Genomic DNA, 16,003 nt, shown 5'->3' with positions numbered 1-16,003 from the left:
GGCAGGAGCTGCTGCCCGTAGGGGAGCCAGGTTGGAGCAGTTTTCTCCTGAGGGATGGACCCCGTGATACGGACCCATATCTGGAGCAGTTCTGGAAGAGCTGCTGCCTGTGGGAAGCCCATGCCGGATCAGTTCATCAAGGACTGTATCCCGTGGGTGGGACCCCACAGCACAGGGGACGAGAGTGACCGAGAAGGAGCGGCAGAGAAGAAGTGCTGTAGACTGACCATAACCCCCATTCCCCCGTTCCCCTGCGCCGCTCGGGGGGAGGAGGTGGAAGAGGGTGGATGGGGGGGAAGGTGCTTTTGTTTTTTTTTCCTTTGTTTTCTCACTTCTCTAGCTTGTTAGTAATGAGCAATAAATCTTACTATCTCCTTATGCTGAGTCTGTTTTGCCCGTTACAATAATTATTGCGTGATTTTCTCGTCCTTATCTCAACCTTTGAGCCCTTTTCACATATTTTCTCCCCATTCCTCTTTGAGGAGGGGGAGTGAGAGAGCGGCTGTGGTGGAGCTCGTCTGCCCACTCGAGCGGAACCACGACACATGTATACTACAATGGCAACTTTTCTTATTTTACTTAAGATGTTAACATGCACATACAGAAAAAGAATTATAACAGATCTCAGCATTAAAACAGTATTTAAGTTTTCAGTCAATTTCTTGTGAGTTCATCATTTGCTCTTCAAGCACAATCAGGTAATGAAATGATTAATTAGTAACTATTTGTATCCACACTTAATGGCAACTGCAGATGCAGAACTAAGTCTCTTGTTACAAATTTAGGTGAACACAGAGTATGGCAGCAAAATTCAGGACCAAAGTCTGCATGCTCAAGTTTTTTGGTAGTTTCATACTCAACACTGTGAAATTACTGGAGCAATAGAGGAGGAAGAAAAAACACTCTCAGAGTAACCACAGGCTGTCCAAAAGTCCATTTAGCCCAGTATCCTCACTCCATCAAGTTTTGTACCTAAGGGAAAGACCACCAAGAACAGTGGCCTATAGTAGAATCCCAAAGAAATAGTAGAAAGAAAAGGGAAAACCCAGACTAACGCTTCTCTTGTAGGCTCTCCCAGTTCCCTACTTCGAATTTTGGGGTATATATAAGGTATACACCAAGTTGAATCCCAAAGCATGTTTTTTTTTTTGTTTTATTTCCCATACCGTAATTTAATGTATACTGTTTTACTGTTACTCCAAATATAAACGCACAATCTAGAGTATCATATAAATTATGTATGTCATAAATAATACTTATGGATATGGGTATTTCTTTAATCAGGAGACATAAAGGAAAATAACATTGCCTGGCAAGTACTGTTCTTCTGTTCTTGTTGCTTTATTTAATTACTTAGTTGAGAAATTAAGTGTAAGAAAATTTATGAATATTTCCATGGGACTTTTTCCTGCTATCAGCAATAGAGTTATTTAAACTTGTACCACAGATGCATTAATTTAAAAAAAAAATGTTCTTCCTTTCTAACGTAATCTTTTTGAGTATCTGCATGATGGTAATGTGTACTTTCTAAACATCAGTGCTTTAAGAATGTAAGAATTCTACCTGATAATGTGCCTATTAAGCCAAGGCTTATACTACCTTCAGGGAAAATATACAAATTTCTTTTAAGCTTTTTTTTTTAACATATTCCCACAAAGTTATGTTATGCAAGTAGACAGACAAGAAGGTTACAGCTAACAAAGCTGATCCAGAAATATTTATTCTTGCAGGCTGAAAAATTGTACATATTTTGAGGGTAATTTTTTATGCAGTATTTACAGAAAGAAACATCAGCAACCCTCACAGGAACATCTACATAGGGATTCATTTAGTAGTGCTACAGTGAATTTGCCAGGCCAGAAGCCTAAACTGAATTTAATGTAATATTCAAACAGTGATTCATGGTATCATTCCAACTTAAACATTTGAAAAGAACATTTTTGTACCTTACCAAATTGCATGCTCAACCACTATTGTTCAACATAGCAGCAGAGTGAAAAAATCTTTGAAATAAAAGAAAAAAAAACAAATATTTAAAAATATTTTTCAAATATCCTGTCCTGGTCAATGATACGAACTGAATTATTTTTATGAGGTTGTTCTAGGTCTGTTAGGTGTAGTATCCCTCTCTTCAGGCAAACCAACAATATGCAGGGCTCAGGTGTGGGGCAGCAGTATTACGATACAAAAAAAAAAAGTATTTGTTGATGAAAGTTTTTGATCCCAACACCTGAAAAGCAGTGTCATGACTATGCACTATTACAAGCTGTATATGAATTCTTATTTCTGTTTTTACGAGATCTTCAGATTTTTCAAGATTTTCCACATGGCATCCTTATCTCCAAAGCGGAGAGAGATGGATTTGATGGGTGGACCATTCAGTGGATAAGGAATTGGCTTGAAGGTTGCACCCAGAGAGTAGTGGTCAATGTCTCTATGTCCAGGTGGAGGCCGGTGACGAGGGTTGTCCCTCAGGGGTCTATCCTTGGACCGGTACTGTTTAATATCTTTATCAGCAACATAGACGGTGGGATCGAGTGCACCCTCAGCAAGTTTGCAGATGACACCAAACTGCGTGGTGCAGTTGATACCAAAGAAGGAAGGGATACCATCCAAAAGGGACCTGGTCAAGCTTGAGAAGTGGGCCCACATGAACCTAATGAGGTTCAACAAGTCCAAGTGCAAGGTGCTGCATCTAGGTCAGGGCAATCCCAGGTATGGGTACAGACTGGGAGAAGAATTTATTGAGAGCAGCCCTGAAGAGAAAGACTTGGGAGTTCTAGTGGATGAAAAGCTTGATGTGAGCCAGAAGTGCATTGAGGCCAACTGCATCCTTGCCTATGCACCTCTCCTATGAAGACAGACTGAGTGAGCTGGGGCTGTTCAGCCTGTGAAGAAGAGAAGGCTCAGGGGTGACCTTATTGCAGCTTTTCAGTACTTAGAGGGGAATTATAAAAAAGATACAGAGAAACTTTTTGCTCAGTCAGATAATGACAAGACAAGAGGGAAGGTCTTTAAACTAAAAGAGGGGAGATTTAGATTAGAGGTTAGGAGGAAATTCTTCACTCAGAGGGTGGTGAGGCACTGAAACAGGTTGCCCAGAGAGGTTGTGGATGCCCATCCCTGGAGGTGTTCAAGTCCAGTTTAGATGAGGCCCTGGGCACCCTGATCTAGTGAGTGGCATCCCTGCCCAGGGCAGGGGTGTTGGAACTAGATGATCTTCAAGGTCCCTTCCAACCTGAGCCATGCTATGATTCAGCCTTTGTGAAAAAGAAAGGTTCAATAAAAATTTGTCCTGGAAAAAGACAAAGCATTACTTAAAACTCCAATTCCGTGTATCAACACTGTCCTGTTCAGATATGGTATGCTAGTGCATAATTATAAAATTTTAGTATATGGAGTGTGCATGTTTGCGACTGTATAGACACCCATATACATAGACCACTTGCTTTTTAATGTGCATATGAATGGTACCCCAGATATATTCAGTGTCTGCTTTGGACAAAAATGACTTTTTTAAAAACTTTACTTCAAATTGTTCTAGCCATAAACAAGTAAAGGTGCTTTTTCTTTTTCTTTTCTTTTTTTTTTTTTTTACACCGTTGAACATCTAATTAGCAAAACTATTGCAAAAAGTGAGCTTTTATTTCTGCTTATTTATTTTCTAAGTTGTGAAGGCCTTAATTGTCCCTAAGCTTTCAGTAATCAAGTATTGTAGGACAAATTGCATCAAATATATTCTTCATGTGCAATTACATAAGCATGTTAAAAAAGATCAATATACACATTCAGATGGCCAAAACTGCTTAGCTGTCATATCTCTCAATAACATCTCTTGACCAAATTCTGCCCATGGCTACACATAAACAAAACAGGATCTGACGTATTCCTTAAGCTCCTATACAGCTCTTAACTAAGAATAAAAATGCAGAGAATGCAAATGATAAAATAACTTAATACCTGATCCAGTTCAGACAAGGATAAACTACAGGAAATATTCAGTTTAACTGATCTCCTTTTGGGATCTTTTGCTTTGGGGTGTTTTAGGATGAATGGATTAAAAGTGGAAGACTCGTGAGGAGGATGGGATGAGAACAGAAGACTGGTGAGGGGGATTATAAACCTGCTCAAGTGACCTTGCAGCTGGGATGATATAAAAGGCTGAAGAGTAGTCATATAGGAAAGCATGTATATCATACCTATTGCTGTTTATCTTCTATGTGTTTGACAAGTAGCACATCTGCATATAGATAACATAGGTGTTTGGTAGATTTAGAGGCGCAGTATTGGACATGCTTGAGCTCCCTGCTTTGGTAGGGAGAAGCACAGTGAAGATTAAAGCACGGTGGTAAACTTTGACTGTGTGAACCTCTGATAAACAGGTGTAAACAGCAGGTCTGCAATCCTCTAGCATGGACCAAGCTTAGCAGTGTTTGCTTGTGTGCCTCTGCCTGGGTGCTGCTTTAAAGATGCCCTGGCTGATGAGGTAACAAAAATATTTTTTCTTTGTGTTTCAGCTGTGGGTCTGTGGTTGTTCCTGCTGCTTGCCTGTGCTGACGCACACAGGATGACTTAGATATACTGTACAACACCTATCCCCTGAAATTCCACAGCACTAGTGCTTTAGATTGAAGCCATCTAATCGTGGTGAGTCAGAAGTAAAATAATGAGCTGTTCTAGATTTTTTTTTTTCTTTTAAAAGGTAGATTAAAATTAAACTATGACAGATGTATCTGTTTACTGATACATGCTTTTATTAGTTAGTGATAAGCCTGCCATTTAAATTCCTTAGCATCTACAATGCAAACTGAACTGCCATGGGAACAGGGGGAAAAGGACACACTAAAGTGCTTTAAAAGAAAATGGATCATTTTCTTTTTAAAAGAGAGAAATCAAACAGGCCTTTTATACATTTCAGAAAGTGTTTACCGTATTAAAAAAAAAGTCTCCTTTCTCAGAGGTCTCAGAAAACTGAGTGGAGGTCATGGAAAACTATGTATGTTATGACATATAGCACTTTCCAGGAAGGTGTTATACTGAAATTCTAACATTAAAAAAAAGTTTAAAAAAAATCATGTCAGGACTTTATACATTGCAAAGGAATATAAAAGATTCCTTCTTTCTTCAGTGGTTGCTTTGTAAGCAAATAAATTTTGCACAAGTAAGGACAGATCCTTAAATGTCAGTTGTTCTTGTGTAAGATGTATCCATGATATATCCAAGATATATCCAAAATATCCATGAGTTAAAATTGTCAGAAGAATACGAAGTACAGTCTTTTGCCTTTTTATTTATCCTTAAATTATTGACAATGTTAACAGTATACAGCTCCAAGAAAGATTTATTCACAAGGTATGAGCAAATCATAATTCCAAGTCTAGGAAAAGGAGAAACAGCATTGAAAAATAATCTTCTAAGTTGTTTGTTTTTAATTGTAAGGAGCTTAAGAAATACTTTATGGAATAAGAACATTAAAAAACTTAGAAGTTAAAACAGTGGAGTTAAACCAAGAGTTACTTTGTTCTTAGTCAACAAGCTTATTCTAGTCACTTTTAATTTTATTAAAAGCTTAACTAAATAATTAATGTACCTTCTGCAAAGGAAATAGTTTGATTTTTCCTGTTTTTAAAGTTTAGTTCAGCTTAGTGAAATGAAACAGCTAAATTCTCAATGATCAGTGAAAGCAGAACAGACTCTTTGCATATGCTGTTATATTAAAAAAATGTAAAAACTTCAACAATCATGTATTTCAGTGTAGAAAGTATTGATTACTTAAATATACAAAGAAGATTTTTTTCCTGCAAATTAGAATGGTTAAGGAGACACTTGGAATAAATACAATAATGTAGTGGGTTTACGTGGCAAGGTTTTGGTAGCAGGGGGCCATAGGGGTGGTTTCTGTGAGAAAGATCTAGAAGCTGCCCCATGTTTGGTAAGGGCCCCACTGCTGACCAGAGCCGAGCCAATAAGCGATGTTGTTTTGCGCCTCTGTGAGAGCATATTTAAGACAGGGAAAAAAACGCTGCGCCACACAGCAGCCAGGAGAGTGAAGGGAGTGAGAAAACAGCCTTGCAGACGCCAAGGTCAGTGGAGAAGGAGGGGGAGAGGTGCTCCAAGCACCGGAGCAGAAGTCCCCTGCGGCCTGTGGTGAGGACCATGGTGAAGCAGGATATCCCCCTGCAGCCCATGGAGTACCACGGTGGAGCAGGGTTCCATGCTGCAGCCCATGGAGGAGACCACGCAGGAGCAGGTGACCTGGCAGGAGCTGCTGCCCGTGGGGGAGCCAGGTTGGAGCAGTTTTCTCCTGAGGGATGGACCCCGTGGTACGGACCCATATCTGGAGCAGTTCTGGAAGAGCTGCTGCCTGTGGGAAGCCCACGCCGGATCAGTTCATCAAGGACTGCATCCCGTGGGTGGGACCCCACAGCACAGGGGGCGAGAGTGACCGAGAAGGAGCGGCAGAGAAGAAGTGCTGTAGACTGACCATAACCCCCATTCCCCCGTTCCCCTGCGCCGCTCGGGGGGAGGAGGTGGAAGAGGGTGGAAGGTGCTTTTGGTTTCTTTCCTTTGTTTCTCACTTCTCTAGCTTGTTAGAAATGAGCAATAAATCTTACTATCTTCTTATGCTGAGTCTGTTTTGCCCGTTACAATAATTATTGCGTGATTTTCTCGTCCTTATCTCAACCCTTGAGCCCTTTTCACATATTTTCTCCCCATTCCTCTTTGAGGAGGGGGAGTGAGAGAGCGGCTGTGGTGGAGCTCGGCTGCCCACTCGAGCGGAATGGTTAAGGAGACACTTGGAATAAATACAATAACTATGTCAAAGACAAGTGTGTTCACTACTGCAAGGAAAGTATGTCCGTGGTCTGACTTCAGTGCTACTGTGCTGAAAATGGTGATGGAGAAGATAGTCTGCTAAGTGTCACATTTTAAGCAACCTTGTAAACTAAGGCAAAAACTAATCTTTCTTTGATTTAAATTCTCATCAACAATCACATTTGGATAGTTATAAGTTGTATTTTATGTTGTGGACTGGAGGCTGGCTGTACAAAAGCAAGGTTCCTGTAGCAGTCAGTGAAATCAGTTTTGTAAAGTCAGCATCAAGGCCAGAATATAATACACAATTTAAAAGTATCCAAATGCAGAAAATCAAATGCAATTACACATTTATTTACTTTTCCTATTGTTAATTCTGCAGTGTAACAAAGTAAAATCTCATTTGGCTGTTTCTGAAATGTTTTATATTTATTGTGAAATTCACTAATTCCACTTTTTTCATAATCATTTACCCTTCAAGATCATCAAGTCCAACCATCATCTAGCACTAGAAGTCCACTGCTAAGCTATGTCCCTAAGTGTGCCACATCCACATGTCTCTTAAATACCTCCAGTGATAATGACTCTACCACTTCCCTGGGCAGCCTGTTCCAATGTCTAACCACCTTCTCCGTGACAAAATTCTTCCTGATGTCCAATCTAAACCTTCCCTGTGCAACTTGAGGCCATTACCTAGTGTCCTATCACTTGCCTCCTGAGAAAAGAGACCAGAACCCTCCTTGCTGCAATCTACTTCCAGGCAGCTGTAGAGAGCCTGGATGTAGGATGTAGGATGATATAGCACCCAAAATATATCACATTTATGTATAGATATGTATTCAGACATACTTCAGTAATAGCTGCATCTTCAATGAAGAACGTTATATGACTACAAAGCATCTAATCTAATTCTGTCTTTGCATAACCTTTTTGCAAAAAATGATTTTCTTTGTTTTGCTGAGACATACAAACTTTCTCAAAAAATATCACATATAAAGAATGTTTAGATGTATAATATGTTTCATCATTAAAAGTAGGTATTCATCAGCAGTAGAATCTCACAGTATAACAAATGTGCCAGGAAACCAGTAAAAATATAAACATAATTAATAATGGAGGAAATGAATGACTGTTACAATATGGTTCAATAAATACATTCCAACTAAGTGCTTATAAGTTCAGTTGGGCTGAGGCCAAGCCTTTTTTTTTTTCCCTCTTGAAGAACATCTATCCTTCTTGAGAATGTATCAAATAATAAGAAAAATTAGTTGGCTTCCTACGTACTTCCCTGACAGAACAATGTTAAATCTATTTCATTTACTAAATGCAATGATTTCTTTCTTCTTTTTTTGGTGGGGGGGAGGGTGAAATTATTAGATATTACTTTGTATGTATTCCTACGTGTTATGTGTATTTTTCATATTATGCTTAATAATTTTGTTTCAATTAAATAAGCCTTATTGCACAAAGAAGGATTTTAGTTTTCTATTCAAAAAAAATCATGAAAATCAAAGATCCAGCATACAGAGGGTTCCAGAGTACATCAATCATTGTATGGCAAATCCCCATAATTTCAGAAAGTATGACTTATGTGGGTCACATTTATAAACAGGTGTTGGGAATGGGGAAAGAAGGTTTGTACCTACATTAAAAAAAGTTTCTTTGCTAACACTTACCATTTTTAGATTCTGTGAAGTCTTTGGATTGCAGTTTCTCTGAAGTAGCACAAGGAGAACAATCTGAAAATAATTAAAACCAAACAAACGTCATTCCAACTATCACAACATTATAAAGGCTTTTTTTTTTTCTGGTATAATATTGAATGAGCCAAGTATAAGCTTCAGTGGTTAAGATTAAATTCATGAAAAATATTCTAACCATATCTTCTATCATGCTTAACTGCATTTCAGTGGTCTGTAGGCTTAAATATAGCACAAAGAAATCCCTGTTACCTGGATTCGCAAATCCCTACGATATTCTTAGCAGTTTGAACATCTATGAAGAACGCTATACCTAATGGTTAACACACTTGAAAATCAGCCAAGTGGACAAAAAAACATCCTATGTTTACCGTAAAGGTGGTTCATTGTTCCCAGGCATTCTACAAAGTGTTTTGTTTTGTTTTGTTTTTATTATTTTAATTAAGAAACAAGTATAACAGTGTTAGGTTTTCACAATGCAATGGCTAAGAGAGTAGGCATTTTTTGAAATAATACTGCATTACATAACCTACAGTTTTCTCTCCCTCTATTCCACACATACATACCCCTATTTTAAATGGGGGGGCGGGGGGGAGGATAAGAGTAGGTGCTATTTATCTCATGGTGTCTTAAATTCCTACTCTCTTAATTGACTCTATTTGTAGTATACGTCTTTTATCAGTTTTCACATAGTGAGAAAAATTAAAGTCCTCTTCAATTGCTTATATATTTCTTACCTATAGTGTGTATGTATGAAATGCAATTAGGCATGAGTCATATATTTACATACAAACACATATATATTGGATATAAAATTGCAAATTCATATCTGTAGATGTTCACATAAACATTTGGAAGAAACGTACACCAAAATGCATTCATTTTGTTTCAAAAGAACCACCAAAAATTTAACTTCTTCATATGCAAAAAAAATGAAGAAGTCTGTTGCAAGAATGACTGCTTTCTAAAAATAAAACCCAGCAGCCTGAGAGGAATCCAGTGTAAGGATGGAGAAAGAAATTCGTTTTACAAGACAGAAAAAAAAAAAGAGACAAAAAAATATCTGAAAGGCTAACAAAGCAATGTAAATTATGTTCCAAAATGTGTTTTGGTGTTTTTGGAGTGCAAGAGCACAGATTTAGGAAAACAGTTCACATACCCCCTTGAACGTGTGCAGAAAAATCCTGTCTAGAAAACCATCTTTAAATGATACAGAGTTAAATATATGTACTGTGCATTTCTCATCTTCTTGAAGAAAGCCTATTTGCAAATGTGCACTGAAGGGAGAGGGGGCAAGCTGCTGCAAAGTCCAGCTAAGGACAAAAGAAAAAGAAACAAAGAAAGAGAGAGAGAAATAATTTTAAAACAACACAACAACAACAACAAAAAAGCCCACACAACTATAGATTGCAATTGCGTATACTTACAGACAAAAGTCCCTGCTCATTTTCTGTCCTTTCTACATGATCTGAAACACAAATGTGAATTAAGAAAAGGGCAGAATGCTACAGAAGGGAATTTATAGGTGGGGGAGTGGAAAGAGGGTAGGGGATGTGAGAAAAATGACTGCATCTATTCCAAAATGCAGCCTTGGGGGGGGGGGGGGGGAGGTGAGCAGGGGAAAGTCCCCCTCCCCATGGGTTTTGGCTGATAATTCTGATGGTAGCTGTCTAGCTGTCAGCTCTCTCCACCCTCCTCCCGTCCCCTCCTTACACATATACACTCCTCTTACTTACACCCTCCCTCTGCTGCGGAGCCAGGCTGTTTAGTCTTTAATAATCCGCAGCCCAACATCCTCCCACTGTCTGTGTGCCAGGACAGCGCCAGCCCCGCCAAGGCACCCCACCACCGACACTGAAAGGCGGGGGAGAGTCGTTGACGCGCCTGTCTGTTGGTGTGCCGGCCGTTGATGTCCCCCCGCGCCACCCCACGCCCGCGGACCCTGGTGCTCCCCTCACAGCAGGGATTTGGGCGGCGGCCAGGCACGGAGCGGGGCCAAGGCGCTGCATAGCCGTGCCAGCGACGCAGAGCAGCCCACGGGGGGGAGGGCGGAGGGAAGGGCAGCTATATACTGTAATAATAATCCTGCAGCAGCGTCAGCAAAAAGCATTTGAGGAGAACGGGAGGGAGACAGATGCAGCTGCCTATTCCTGTTCCTCACCTTGCCTGAGAGGAAAGAAAATGGTGGGCAGGAAGAACTAGGTGTCACATCATGGCATAGACATACCGGGCCAAATCAGCCTAGGTGTGCACCAGGCCACAACACCAGCTAGGGAAAAGCATGCATTCAGGCATGGAAAAAATCAATGAAACCAGGGAGAGAGACCAGAGAGGCCTGTGGCCGCCCAAAGGTATAGGTCAAGTGCACATAGAGGTGAGCAGAAAGTGCCCATTGATTAAGGAGGTATTGGGGAGGTATTGGGGAGGCAAGGGCAATCCCCAGACATGGACTGTATATCTCGAAACAAGACACTGGAACTTGATTAAGGAGGTATTGGGGAGGCATTGGGGAGGCAAGGACAATCCCCAGACATGGACTGTATATCTCGAAACAAGACACTGAAACTCATGATAAGGAAGCGGCAGACGGACAGAGAAACAAACGTAAGGACTATAAATCTCAAAACTGGACATTGGAATTCATTATAAAGATACAACAAACGGAAGAATTGGCAACAACCAGCTCTCGCAATTAAGAAACCTGCCAATTCAGCAAATTCCTGACCAAAGGTGAAAAGTACACTGTGAGGAAGACTCGGGGTCTTCCTCCCAAAGACCCCTGCCCACATCCCAAAGACCCCTGCCCACAATTCTTGGAAGGCTCTACGCAGGCGCAAGGTGCCAAAAGGCTAATTAGCATAAGAAGCGAGGGAAGGCGAGGATAGGTAATGCATATGTATAGGTGCTTGTAGAATATTGATAGATTGATTGTATAAATTCAAGACTGCTTTCCGCTTTGGGTATGCACGATAGGTGGAGAGATCCCCCGTGCATCCAGCGCTGCAATAAAGAATATACCACTTAAAGGAATTTCGGCTTCGATCTTTGAATCAATCTGGCACCCCAGATGGGACGACCTCTCTGCCGGACTGCAGGACCCGCTGGGGACAGGACTCCCTAGGGTACCCCCGGGATTTCCCGGAGGGACTCCTCGACTCACCGGATCACTGCGGAGGCAGACAAGGACCCCATCATTGTAAGTGAGTATATTCTTTATTCTGGTTTGGTTTTCTGGTAGACCGGTCATCTGGGACTGTCCAGTAAGTCGGAAGGTGACTTCTGCAGGACAGTATTTGGTATATACTTTGTGGTTAGTACCACAAGTATATCTGGGGACCTTGGGGTCCATCTGTATCTGGAACTGTCTGTAAGTCAGAAGGTGATCTTCTGCGAGGCAGTGTTTGGTATATACTTTGTGGTAAGCACCATAAGTATATTTGGGGACCTTAAGGAAAGAGCTCGCTTTAAGGTCCATCTGGAATTGTGTTGTCTATTTCGGTTTTCTGACTCATGGAGTATGGTATTTAACTTTGGTTATTGTTACTGTGATTTTGGCTATTTTTCTGGTGGTAATAGTAAGTTCGTGGCATTGTTATAAGAGAGATATCGTTACGGTGTTACACAGTTCGGTTTTCTGACTTATCGCATGTGGAATTTGACTCTGACTATTGTTATTGTGATTTTGGCAATATTGCTGGTAATAGTAGTTTTGTGACATCGCTACTGAAAGATAATGCGTGCCCGTATTTTTGTGAGTGATACGTTTTGTGATACGCTTTTGCAAGTAACATGTGTATTCTGAAACTGTAAACTGGAAAATGGGGGGGCAAACAAGCAGTGAAATTTTAAAGAAAAGTGTGTTAGGATGTGTTTTAAGTCATTGGAAGGATATTGGAGGATCTGCCGGTGGAAGTGTGAACAGGAAAACATTGATAAAATATCGTAATCAGTGGTGGCCGCTTTATAAGCTGGAATGTGGAGAAAAGTGGCCCCTAAATGGAACTTTAAACTATAATATTTTGCTACAGTTAATGTTGTTTTTTGAGAAGCAGAACAGGATGAAATGCTGTATACTGATGTTTCAGCATCTTGGTGGGAAAAGGTACAGAATTAAGTTGGCCCCTGACTGAGCCTTTGATGATGGCATTAGAGAAGTACAGGCTGGAGAAAGATAAAGGAAGTGTTAAAAGGGTTGTTGAAAGTGTTAAAGGTGTTTGAAGTTGAATGAGCAGGGAAAGAGGATGTAGGAATGATAATAGTTCTGCCTCTGCCCGAGGCAGAGATCTTAAAATCATGGGTGTTAGCCCTTTGGGGCAAAGGGACCATGATGGGTCCCAGAGAGTTGTCACAGAAACAGAAAACCAGTTAACTCTTAAAACAACCTGAGTTCATGTGCGAGCTCAGATTGCCGATGGGACCGCTCAGGGAACTGTGGACAATTGCATTCCCCTGACCGACCCCCACTAAGACCCTAATCATCCCGAAAATTATGAACGGTTAAGTAAATACTAAAATCTGGATGAATTGGGAATTGAAAATATGCTTCCAACAAGGTCTAAAAGAAACCCCTATGGAATTTTTAGACCAACTCTGAAATGTAATGAAAATAAATAAATAAATAAATAAAACAAAACGGTTTGGACCTGGCTTCGGAGGACAAATTGACTAGCCTTTTCCTAGGGTAATTGACCCCTGATTTCAACAGGAATAATGGGGACCTGGGGAATCTACCCTAGCGGATCCTCCACTGGTTATAATGAAGTTAGGGGAGGAATGGAAGTGAAATTTCTTATTGATATGGGGCAACGTATTCAGTTCTAAATCAAGCATTAATGCCTTCACAGAATTATTATGTTAGGGTAAAAGGTGTGTTGTGGTTTAACCCGGCCGGCGGGGAGAGAGATGGGGGGTGAGGCCCGTGAGTTGAGATAAAGACAGTTTAATAAGACAAAATAATAATAATAATAATAATACAATGATGATAATGGTACTACTGCTAGTGGTGTGTGCAAACAGGTGATGCACAATGCAATTGCTCGCCACCCGCTGACCGATGCCCAGCCTAGCCCCGAGCAGTCCGGCCCCCTCCCCCTGGCTAGCCACCCCTATGTATTGTTTAGCCTGACGTCAGATGCTATGGAATACCCCTCTGGCTGGTTTGGGTCACCTGTCCTGGGTCTGTCCCCTCCCAGCTCTTACTGCACCCCCAGCCTGCCTGTTGGCAGGACAGGGCAAAAGGCTGAGATGTCCTTGGCTTGGTATAAGCACTGCTCTTTAACAATTAAAACATTGGGGTGTTATCAGCACTCTTCTCATCCTAAGCCAAAACATAGCATTCTACCAGCTACTAGGAAGAAAATTAACTCTGTTCTAACTGAAACCAGGACAAGGTGTAACCGAAAAGGCTTATTTTTGTGAACCTTTGAAGTACAAGTTACGGAAACAATGGAGCATACACAGATTTTTATATATGCCTAACTCCTCATGGGCACTCTTAGGTAGAGATTTATTAGAGCAAGTAGGAGCAGAAATTGTTTTTGAAAAAGGGAAAATGGAATTAAGTATAGGAGAAGAACAACTAACAAATGTGTTAAGTTTGGCACTAATACAAACTGACCCTAAAAGTGAAATACCTTTAGAGATCACAGATCAAGTATGTCCAGGAGTTTGGGCTACTGAAACCCCTGAAAGAGGTAAAAATGTGACCTTAATAATTATTAAATTAAAGCCAGGAGAGAAACCCATTAAGGTTAAGTAATATCCTTAGAGGATAGAAGATAGGAAAGGAATTAAAGAGATAATTAATAAATTTTTACAGTATGGATTATTGATTGAATGCGAATCAGAATACAATGCACGCATATTGCCAATTAAAAAGGCAGATGAAAAAGCTATAGGCTAGTTCAGGATTTGAGGGCCATAAATAAAATCACTGAGGATATACATCCAGTAGTGGCAAACCCTTATACTTTGCTGTCTAAATTAAAGAATAGTCAAGTCTGGTTTACCGTACTGGATTTAAAAGATGCCTTCTTCTGCCTAGGCTTAGCCACAGAAAGCCAAAACCTATTTGCCTTTGAATGGCAAAATCCCGATTCAGGCAGAAAGACGCAGCTTACGTGGACATTACTACCTCAAGGATTCAAGAATAGCCCCACTATTTTTGGAAACCAATTAGCAAGGGAACTCGAAACATGGATGCCTCCGGACACTGAAGGTGCTTTGTTACAATATGTAGATGATCTCTTAATAGCTACTGAGACTAAAGGGAGTTGTATTCAATGGACTATAAGTCGTCTTAATTTTCTGGGTTTAAATGGATATCAAGTCTCTTGACAGAAAGTCCAGCTGGCTCAACAAAGTGTGACCTATCTGGGATTTGAAATTTCGGAAGGACAACGAGAACTAGGAACTGAACATAAGGAAGTCATTTGCCAGACTCCAGAACCTCAAATGGTAAAGGAGCTACAAACCTTTTTATGAATGACAGGTTGGTGTCGCCTTTGGATTTATAATTATGGACTATTGGTAAAGCCTCTATGTGAATTGATAAAGATTAACCAGTCAAAGTTAGTCTGGACTGGAGAAGCACAAAAAGTCTTTAAACAACTTAAACAAGAATTGATGATTTTGAAATATCAAGCAATATTGGTAGAACAGGACAACGTGGAAATTGTGATAACTAATATTGTGAATCTAGCCTCTTTTCTTAGTGATGCTCCGGCACAGCCTGTGATTCACGATTGTTTAGAAACTATAGAGACTGTGTATTCCAGCTGACCAGACCTTAAAGAGGAGCCCATGGAAGATGCGGAAGAAACTTGGTTCACGGATGGGAGCAGTTTTGTTACGCAAAGACAACGTAAAGCTGGATATGCTATAACAACTACTCAGCAGGTAATCGAGTCTAAGCCTTTACCCCCTGGAACATCAGCTCAAAAGGCGGAGATAGTTGCTCTCACGAGAGCATTGGAACTGGCAGCGGGAAAAAGGGTAAATATTTGGACAGATTCTAAATATACATTCGGCATGGTACATGCTCATGGAGCAATTTGGAAAGAACATGGATTGCTGACCGCTCAGTGAAAACACAAAGTATGCTGAAGAAATTTTAAAATTGTTAGAGGCTGTAAAACAACCAGAAAAGGTAGCTATCGTGCATTGTCAGGGACACCAAAAGGGGAACACCGATTTTGAAATTGGAAATCGATTGGCAGAGGCTAAGCAGGCAGCTGAAATAACTGAGGTGAAGGCATTGTCTTTGATACCAGACGGTAAAATCCAAACTATATCCAAATTATACAAAAGAAGACTTAAAATTAATTGAAGATTTGAAAGGTAAAATGAAACCAGATGGATGAGTATATTTAAAAGATAACCACATAGTAATACCCTCTAGTTTGACATGGCCCATAGTTCTTACAGAACACAATAAAACGTATTGGGGAGCTGGCACACTGCATAAGAGCCTGAGTCAGACATTAGTG

The 16,003-nt window shown here is 40.5% G+C and overlaps 1 protein-coding gene across 2 annotated transcripts in view; it reads right to left on the bottom strand.

Moving 5' to 3' along the window:
- The window catches only part of LOC311426361 (uncharacterized protein), a 202,330-nt gene that overhangs the window by 148,988 nt on the left and 37,339 nt on the right, over positions 1-16,003 (bottom strand). Inside the window, exons 1-2 of one of the 2 annotated variants that reach the window (XR_014686675.1) lie at positions 9,944-10,182; positions 8,493-8,555 (exon numbers count right to left, since the gene is read on the bottom strand). Coding sequence is in view for 1 of the 2 variants with exons in the window: in XM_084502818.1 (XP_084358944.1) it covers positions 8,493-8,555; positions 9,944-9,984 (104 nt within the window). In the remaining variant the exon portion in view is untranslated. Of the gene's footprint in view, positions 1-8,492; positions 8,556-9,943; positions 10,183-16,003 lie in introns of those variants that run through there. The other variant, XM_084502818.1, reaches the window with a different exon arrangement.

This window comes from Aythya ferina (genome assembly GCF_964211825.1).
Source record: "Aythya ferina genome assembly, chromosome: W".
NCBI lineage: Eukaryota > Metazoa > Chordata > Aves > Anseriformes > Anatidae > Aythya > Aythya ferina.
The sequence above is the reverse complement of the archived record's forward strand: the minus strand, read 5'-3'. Positions and strand labels throughout refer to the sequence as shown.